Raw genomic sequence first — 10,229 nt, 5'->3', positions numbered from 1 at the left:
TCAATTTTAGTGTAAGGTAAAACCATATAACTCCCAATAAATCATTAATAATGTACCATAACATCAACCAATACATTGTATGAAAGAATACGAAATGGACACACATCAACAAAGACATTTACGACATTATTTCAGTTGTAAATTCTGCCTTAGCTTGAGTCTTCGATCAAATAATAAGCCTAAGACTTCACTTACAACCAACTTGTATAAGCAACCCATCTTCACTCACCTATAAAAACCAAAATATGGCTGCAACAGCTGCTTTAAAAAACGGTGGTCCCAAATCTGTAAAGCAAATAATTGCAAAAATGTCATTATAATGTAGGAAAAATTGATTCTAATAATCCCACCTTTGAATTATTAATTAATAATCTCACCTTTATACGAGATCTGCTTCTATTGGTCCCTATAACCTGTTGGTAAACAATTTTGATAAATTAAGATCCCGCGTGTCATTTTATAATTGGTTAAACAAAAATAAAACAAAATAAAATAAAAAAAAACCACCACCCACCACGGATCCCTAAACCTCAACCTAGCCCCATAGAAAACCGACCAAACCAAAAACCACCCCACCGACCAAAAGTCATCCCCAAAATCACCCCCTGACCCATATCCCAACCCTAAAACTGCCATACCCACCACCTTGAAAAACGCGAAAACCCCCTATCACCGCCTAAAACCGTAGAAAAGTCCATATAATCGCAAAAAAGCCCCCAAATTCAAGGTAAAACCATATCTTTTGCTCTTGAAGTTTTTTCTCTCTTTTTTTTTTTTACTTTTTTTTTATTCGTTGAAATTAAGGGCCGGTTTTTGCTGCGTTGGGGGAGGGGGAGGGGAATAGGGGTTCCGACGGTGGGGATGGAGGAGGAGGGGCTACCGAAGGTGAGAATATTAGAATTAACGGTGGGATTATTAACGGTGAATGAACCGGCCAAAGGTGAGAATATTAGCATTAATTTTTCTTATAATATATAAAAGTTACATAAATACAAAGTGTGCTTTTAAAATAAAATTGCGTAAGTATAAAAGTTACATAAGTACGTAAGTATTATCCTATAACCCCTCCATAGAAATTGCGTCAAAAAATTTATAAAAGTTAAAATGAATTTGAAATAAATCAAAAACTATCGGAGGAAATAAAAAAAATGGAATAAAAATTAATAAAACAATTATAGTGAGTATAGAAACCCAGACCTTCTGTTCAGTGGCTTTGATCTGAAGTAAAAGTAACACCATCAAGCTCGAACTTGGGTATGTGTCTTACAAGAGATTAGTCTTCTCCATCGGGTACATCACATCTTCTTGAAAGGTTTGGGCATCCTTTGATTTCGAGCGTTTTTAGAGATTTCATAGAGCAAATTGATGTTGGCTAACGTAACACATTTGGACAATAAACTACTCGAAATGCCTGGAGAGAGGTAAAACGATGTAACCAATCTGGAAGCTCCACCAAACCTTCACAATTTCCAATTAGAATATATTGAAGAGTAGCTGCAGCAGATTGCATGTCACATGGAAGACTTGCCATTTTCAGATTCAGCATACCGATGTATCGAAGGCTTTGAAGGCCTTGAAAGGCCCATCCCTTGCTCAAATCTAGCTCTTTACAATCTTGTAGGTGTAATACTCGAAGGCCGACAAGGTATTTCATACTGTTTGGAAGACGTGTCAATTTTGGACAATCATCTATGACCAAGGTTCGGAGACAAGTGAGGGCCCCAATGTTGTAATTGTTCCACAAGGATGTCATCCTCTTACATGAATAAAATAACAATTTCTCAAGGGAAATTTCGATGATTTTGGTGTCAACAAAACTCGTCTGCTGGCTTGTTACTCTGATTTGCTTTAAGTTTTGTAGTTGATGTATATCCTTGGGTAGCTCTGTTAATTGCACACATCCATGGACAAACAAAGTTTCCAAATTCAATAGATTGCATATTGTATTTGGAAGTGACTTCAAGATGCGATTACCTGATAAATCAAGATACCTCAAATGCTTCAAGTTTCCGATTGACCTTGGCAACTCTTCAAATTAAAGCTTCCCAAAGTCCAAGATGCGTAAGCAAGTGAAATTGGATATAATCCCCTCAAGAAAGTACTTGCTTATATATTGATTCATACCATAATTAAATCGAAATGTTCTGGCTTTTTTAGCTTTGCGAAGCTCCATTGGAAACTCTTCATCTTTAAAATTTTCTAACTCATTGTATCCCCAAACAACGTGCCTTGCATACTCTAAATTTGTCATCTTATTGAAATTTACAACGACTAATTCTTCACCCATAATGCTCATAGCTAAATCATGCAAAAGATCATGCGTTTTAGTCTCGCAAGCTACACCAACTACATGATCACTGCCATCTGGTTCTTATATAAGGGACTTTGTTACCAATTCCATAAAGTAAGTGTGTCCAAGGCCCTCAACATCCTCATTCCTTTTATCTAGAGGCAACAAACCTAGAGCGCTCCACATAAATGGTACAATTTGGGAATTAAGTTCAACATCTTTCATGTACAATGACATGTAAGCAAAGCAAGGTTTTAAATCAGATCTTAGTTTATCATAATTTGATTTCAATAGCGGCAAGACATTACGAAAATTTTGCCTCAATTCAATAAACTACCCACTTTGTTAATTAGTTGCCATTCATGTTCGTCCCTCACATTTCTTAATGAACTTGCCAAAGTCTTCACAACAAGTGGATTGCCATGACATTTTTCAACAATAGACAACCCAATCTCACAAAGATTTGGATACATGCCTTTTCTCACTTTCCTTGAATGCAAAGTGCTTGAATATTGACCAACAAACATCCACTGGCAGAATGTCTATGTCATACATTTCAAATGTTTGAGTCATAGAAGCAACATTAATGTTTCTAGTGGTAATCAAAATAATACTCCCTTGATTACCAACATTCAACATGTTCCTCAACTCTACCCACAACGCAAAATCCTCCACCCAAACATCATCCAACACAAGCAAGTACTTATTCGCATGTAACAATCTATGGAGCTTCTTAACCAATATACTCATACCTTGGTTGGGGGTATTGTCACTAGTACCATCTTTTAAAATTTCCTCTATGATCTTGGGTATGTAAAACGTGTCCGAAACACATACCCACAACTTGAGATCAAAGTGTTGGACATCGTGATACACCAACTTAGCTAATGTAGTCTTACCAATCCCACCCAACCCGATGATAGGAAGCACAGGGAGTTCACTAACGTTATTAACATATGACAATCTTCTTATAACATCATTCTTAGCCTTATCTCTTCCAATAACATCAGGTATATGAATGTATGAACTCAAAAGGGTCCCTGATGTCATTAGATGAGTACTCGACTAGATTCTCAGTCAAACCAAAATCATCTTTCTTAGCTACAATGTTCTCTAACTGGTCATGTAGGTCTCGTATTTTATGACTCAGATGGAAAATATAAAGGAGGGGAGTTGAGGGGGAAAGATAATACCTCATCTGGCGAAGAAAATGACCTTTAATGACATGGCGTTGTAAGGAATCAAAAGCCACTTCATCTATGAAATCATCAATATCATAAACAAAACGCTTGAGATCTCTTAGCCAGATTTTCATTGTTTCATTTAAATATTGTTTTTTATCTGCATCTTCAAGAACATCACATATAGCATGGAGCTTATCAGCTATATTATTAAGATCTTTATTAGCTGACTTGGCTGCTTTGATTTCAGTGGAAATAAAGGAAATGGCAAAATCACAGGTACTGGAAGCGATCTTACCAAGTACGGATTTGGCAATTGGTAATATGATTGCTTTGGCCATTAACAAATTAGCGAAGAAGAAAGAAAGAGCAAACGAGTGAAAAGAAGAGAAAAAAACAGTAAAAGCAAAGCAAACACGAGAAAGGGTGAAGTAATCTGTGATGAATTGAGAGGGAGCTAAATTACTGGATGAGGCTATGCAAGTAAACTATGCCGGTAAAAAAGGAATGTTTGAGACAAAAATAGTAGAAATTGCCAAAAATTTCACAATTAATGTTTTTATTTTCCAAAAAGCAATTCCTTAATTATATTATGAGGAAGGATGGGTATCAAGTAAGTTATCCTTGTAAAAAAGGAATGTGTAAGGCAAAAGAAAAATGAATTGCAGATAAAATGAAGGATGCGTATCAAGTAAATTATGCATGTAAAATATGAATGTAGAGGCAAAAGTAAAATGAATCGCAGATAATTTCTTAATTCAATTTATTTTATTTATTTATTTAATTATTTATTTATTTTTTATATTGTTTCTGTAAACACAATTTCTTAATTGTCTTGTGAAGAACAAGGGGTATTAACTAACTTATGCTTGTGAACAAGGAAAGTTCAAGGCAAAAGTAAAATGCATTGCCGACAAATTATAATTCAGCTTTTTATTTTTCTAAAAGCTATTTCTTAGGTTTCAATTAAGGTATGCTTGAAGTAAAAGGAATGTTTGAGGGAAAAGTAAAATGAATTGGGGACAATTTCATAATAATTTTTTTCTTTTTCTGGTTTTTAAACGCTATTTTCTTGAATATCTTGCGGTGTAGGATGGGTATCAAGTAAATTATGCTTGTAAAGTAGAATGTTTAAGGCACAAGTAGTACAAATTGCCTAAAATTTCTTATTTATTAATATTTTTTTTAACTCAATTTCTTATGTATTTTGTGGGGAAGGATGAGTCAAGTAAATTATGCTTGTAAAAAAGTAATGTTTAAGGAAAAAGTAAAATGAATTGATAACAATTTCTTAATTAATTTAATTTTTGTTGTTTTATAAACAACTAGTAATCGAACTCCGCGCGCGCTCCATTTGGCGAATTGGAATAATTTTGCACAGCACTTAAGGTAAATGTGTAATTATTTTGTTATAATTTGACATAGTATTTGTTGCATCTACAAATACAACATTATTGTTATATATAAATTAGTAATGTTGTTGTTTATGAATTAAGAAATTATAACGTGAATTTTAATTATGGGCCGTTCTTTTTTATGTGAATGAATTGGTTGTTGTTGTTGTTGAATTGGGCCTATCCCATCTTATCTTAAAATTTTATACGTGTTCAAATTAATAATACACACATTTAAATTATATTATTGTTATGTATGGATTAGTAGTGTTGTTGTTATATAGTAAATATGCGAATTTGTATCGTTTTGGTCCACATTTTTTTTATAATATAGGCCATTTTTTCTTAGGTTATTTTAGATTTTAACACCACACAAAAACCTGAAAATGGTTTTTAACACCTCCATAAAAAAATTGATTTTAACACCACACAAATTTCCAAAAATTAGGTATTACCACACTTAACTGATTCCGTTTAAAAATCCGTTAAGTAGGGCCATACAGACACGTGTCGCTTTATTATTGGCCAAAAAAACAAAAATAATAAAAAGTTAAAAAAAAAAAGAAAAAAGAAAAAATAAAAAACCTAAAAATACCCCCAGCCACCCCTGCCCCACCACCGCGCCACCACCGTCGACCCCCAACCTACCCCTGCTGGCATCACGCGTCCCAGAGAATCGCCCGGCGCCGGCGACCCAACCTCCACCCCCCTTTCCCCCACCAACGCACCCTATCCCTTTCCCCATTTTCGTTTCCCGACCACCACCCCGAAACAACCCTAAACGGGTTTTAGGGTTTCGTTTGGGGTGGCAGGGAATCAATTAAGGGAGGGCGTTTCCGGGGGAGGAGGAAGGGGAGGAGCTGAGGGGCTTTTTCCAGGGGAGGGGGGCGTTTAGGTGGTGGTGTCGGGGTGGGGGTCGGGAAACGAAATGAGGAAAGGGAAGGGGTGGGGTGCGTAGGTGGGGGAAAGGGGGTGGGGTGGTGTTTCCAGCGCTGGGCGATTCTCTGGGATGCCGGACGCCGGCAGGTGGTGGGTTGGGGGACGACGGTGGTGTCGCGGTGGTGGGGCTAGGGTGGCTGGGTTAGTTTTAGATTTTTCTAATTTATTTTTAAACTTTTTTTTTCAAATAAAATAGTGACACATGTCACTATGGACCACATTTAACAGAATTTTTAACGGATCCCGTTAAGTGGTGGTAATACCAATTTTTTGTTATTTTGTATGGTGTTAAAATCAATTTTTTTATGGGGGTTTAAAAAACATTTTCGGGGTTTTATGTGGTGTTAAAATCTTAAAAAACCTTTTTTTTATGTAAGTGGTTTTAGTCGTTATCAAATTGATTGAAGATGATATTCGCATATTCTTAGGTGCACACACGTGCACCTAAAAATAGGTGTAACAACAGCACAATGTGAACATTAGCTTTTCAGAAAGTGAACATAGGCATAAAAAATATGAACATTAGCTTTCAAAAAGTGAACATAGCCATACAAATGTGTGATTTCGATTTCTTATGTGGTGACTTTGTGATTAACTTCGATTGATTTAGTTATACTACCTCCGTTAACATTTAGTTGAAACTTTGGGGTATTATTTGAGAGATATAAAATATTCCATAGTTGCAACTAAATGTTAACGGATGCAGTATATGATTTTCTTAATTCTAATGAATATAATTTTATATGATTTTCTACATTTTTTTTTATCAATGAACATAATCACACAAAATATGAACATATGCATAGGTTCCCTTAAATGTGAATATTAGCTTTTCAGAAAGTGAACATAGGCATAAAAAAGAGTAAACATATGCATTTTAGAAAGTGAACATAACATTTCAAAATATGAACGTAAGCATTGGCTTTTTTAAAGTGAATATAAGCACTTAAAAGGTGAACATATACATACAAAAATATGAACATAAACATTTAAAAAAGACAACATATGCATAAATAGATTTAATTAATATTTCATGAACAACACTACATGTTTACATTATGAATATTTGAAATTATATATGAACATATAAAATATTATTATGAATATAATACATTTAATTATGAACATAAAAACTTGAAGGAATAAAAAATAATATGATTATGAAACATATGCATTATGAGTATTAAATGTTCATTTTTTTACGTGTTCATTTTTTATTATTAAATGTTCAGTTTTTTTCATGTTCATATTATTTTTACTAAATATTCATATTTTTTTACTAAATGTTCATTTTGTAGAGCATATTGTTGATTTTTTTTATTTTTTATTTTTTATTATTTTTTTTTTTATGTTGATGCACCTATCTAAGGTGCATAAGGGTGCACCTTAGACTAATTGTCATACATGTTTAAAAGGGTTGATTTTTACTTGCCATATTGCATTCAATCAATTTATTTTGAATCTGGACTGATGTGCATGCAAATATTTATAGGGTGTTATCTAAAATAAAGGCTTGAATACTGCTTATTTTAAAAATTATTTGAGTGTATATATTTAATTTAATTATTACGGGTGTATATATTTGATTTTTGCAACAACAATACGGTGTATATATTTGATTGTATATATTGGTTAGCATATCAAAATTATTAAGAGTGTATATATTTGATTTGTGCAACAACAATACGAATGGATGTTTGATATAATATTAGGCACGTAAAATCTATTATATTTGGACATAATAAGGGTATATTCACATTTACTGAACTGAGCTGAACTGAATTGAACTAAACTTATTAGAGCTGAACTGAACTGAACTGATTGGAGCTAAACTGAACTGAACTGAGATGAAATGAATATTTAATGGGAGAGGGAAATTAGGAGATGAACTGAACTGAAATAACCTGATTGGAGCTGAATTGAGATTAAGTAAATGTGAACAGGCCCTAATAAGTGAACTTTCTTCAAAACCTTTTAAAAAATCATATACACTTACCTTTAAAAATTTGCTTACCTCTAAATAATTTGCCAACCTCTCAAAATCATAACTGCATTACCCCTAAATCAATTGTGCACCCCTAAATAATTTTATCACCCCTAAAGAATTTGCTCATCCCTAAACAAATAGTTCACCCCTAAAGAATTTACACACCTCTAAAAATCATAGACAATTATCGCACTCTTAAATAATTTATTTACCATTAAAAACCATATAAAAATTAACTCACCCCTAATAATTGTCCACCTCTAAATAGTTTGCTCATAAACAAAAAAAAGTTGACCAGTCTTAAAATTCATATACAATTAACCCACCTTTAAATATATTCTTATAGAAAGAATCCTCCTATGCTCATAATCTTTCTTATTGAAAGTGTATTTATTTACACGCACTACCTCAAGTTATTATAATTTCTTTAATATAATCAATACATGACAAAGTTTTGTCAAAAAAATGATGAATATGTTATTTAAAGTATCTTGATTATAGTTATATAAGTTTAAGGCCTTGTTCACATTTACTGAATTGAGCTGAGCTGAACTGAACTAATTAGAGCCAAAATGAACTGAACTGAAATAAATATATTATGAGTGAAAGGAAATTAGGAGTTGAACTGAACTGAACTAAATTAAACTAAAATTAAGCTGTAATGAACAAACCCTAAGTCTAATTTGTATTCGCAACATATGTATGTGATGATACAATACTTTTGTATGAATATTTATATTAGATCATTTTTCCAATTACATGTAAGAAGTATATTATTAAATAATAAAGTTAAAAAGTAAAAACATCTCTAGTCATAAAAACAATTAACTCCCATTCGTGAAAGGTTGAATATAGTGTAAAAGTCTTGTATATTCCCTTTTGTATCTCACTTTTTTATTTGTAAAATTTCACATTTGCTACCAGGGAAAGCACCCGTTTTCACATTTGTTGCCCCTTGTATTTTTTTATTTTATATTACTACCACAAAAACACACTAACTGTTAAAATCACTACCACTTAACGGAATCTGTTAGGATTTTCGTTAAGTTTATTAAAAAAATAAAATTAAAAAATTAAAAAAAAATAAAAATAAAAACAAGCCACCCTAAAAAACCTAGCCCTCCCCTTCAGCCACCCTCCCCATTCCCCTTGCCGGCGTGTGGAAACCAGAAAATGTCTCCCCAAAACCAAACCCGATGATGAACAACCTTTCACCGCCATTATTGGTCGGGTTGAGTATTTAATCTTTAGAGTGCTTAAATCCATATTTAATCACAATACATTTTATAAACCAACCCAATTCCTAGCCTATTTCCCCAAACCATAACTTATTTTCCTCTTCTTGTGGCTTTAAACACAAAATAATTCATTTCGTGTCCTTTAAAATCATTCATTTCGTGTCCATTTTATAAAAACGTTTAGAGCAGTTTATTCCGGTCCATAATCTGGGTCCAATTATTGAATGGTTGGATGGGGCTTGAAAAAATCTTTCTAATTGTATATCATAAGACCAAATCCGAGTTATAATGAATAAGTTATGGCCAAAATACTAAACTGAGTCCAAACCGAACCTAAGCCCACCTTACCTACGACCCAATGATCATGTGGAGGGTCCAAATGTTTTAATCCCATTCTTAAACTAATTAGAATTAATTGTAAGCTTCTATAAGTTTCTAACAGGACCTTAATTATCCATTTTAAAAAGATAAGATTAAAGAGTTTGAATTTGAATAAAATTCCTCTTTTTAAAAGTCCTAATTCGATTTGAATTGAAAGACGTTCAAAGATAGTCAGAAATTATTTTCGTGCCCCATTGATTTTATCTAAATCTTAGTTTGTTGGATATCTCTTGAAATTATCTTCCAAGGATATTTTATAATATTAATTCCTGATAAGTGACTTTTATGTCACTTTTAGGGTATTTATCGAGTCGTTTCTCGGCTTATTTTCCAATAATTTAACCCTATTTGTCCTCTATTTCTTTTATTTACTTATTCTCGTCTTTTATCTTTATTTCGAGTATTTTAGCAATTTTTAATAGTTTTTAGTTTATTTTCTTAATTTATTTAATTTATCTTTTTTTTTCTTTGTTTTTATTTTAAGTTTTTAGTTATTGTTATTTAATAAGTTCCTAGTTTCTTTTATTTTCTTTTTTTATTTTATTTTCATATTTGTTTTACTTTATTTTATTTAATTTCTTTTGACTTTATTTTAAGTTTATTTTATTTTATTTTATTTTGTCTTTTGATAACACCCTCGTGTTTTCGTTGTAGGACGAGTTTGGTGTTTCGGGTTTTAAAGCCGTGTTCGAGTTCAAAGTCCGGGATTCGAGGCACAAATTTGAGCCAACCCCTGCTGCACTCTTATCCTACAACACTCCATCACCTTATCCTCCACCACACACACACCAACTCTCCTTCTCCCCTGTTCAATTCCCC

At 32.8% G+C, this 10,229-nt stretch overlaps 2 protein-coding genes across 2 annotated transcripts; both read right to left on the bottom strand.

Moving 5' to 3' along the window:
- Positions 1–1,372: 1,372 nt before the first annotated feature.
- On the bottom strand, positions 1,373–2,527 carry LOC145607115 (putative disease resistance protein At4g19050). Its single transcript, XM_081662877.1, has 3 exons — positions 2,461–2,527; positions 2,125–2,364; positions 1,373–1,974 (listed from the first exon to the last, which is right to left on the bottom strand). The coding sequence occupies exons 1-3, from the start codon at positions 2,525–2,527 to the stop codon at positions 1,373–1,375; spliced, it is 909 nt and encodes a 302-aa protein (XP_081519003.1).
- Positions 2,528–2,743: 216 nt separating this feature from the next.
- Positions 2,744–3,812, bottom strand: LOC145607114 (putative disease resistance protein RGA3). The gene is made up of 2 exons (XM_081662876.1): positions 3,506–3,812; positions 2,744–3,330 (listed from the first exon to the last, which is right to left on the bottom strand). The coding sequence occupies exons 1-2, from the start codon at positions 3,810–3,812 to the stop codon at positions 2,744–2,746; spliced, it is 894 nt and encodes a 297-aa protein (XP_081519002.1).
- Positions 3,813–10,229: the final 6,417 nt, after the last annotated feature.

Source organism: Chenopodium album, chromosome 23 (genome assembly GCF_948465745.1).
Source record: "Chenopodium album chromosome 23, dcCheAlbu1.1, whole genome shotgun sequence".
Lineage (NCBI taxonomy): Eukaryota > Viridiplantae > Streptophyta > Magnoliopsida > Caryophyllales > Amaranthaceae > Chenopodium > Chenopodium album.
This window is presented reverse-complemented; position numbering and strand designations above follow the sequence as displayed.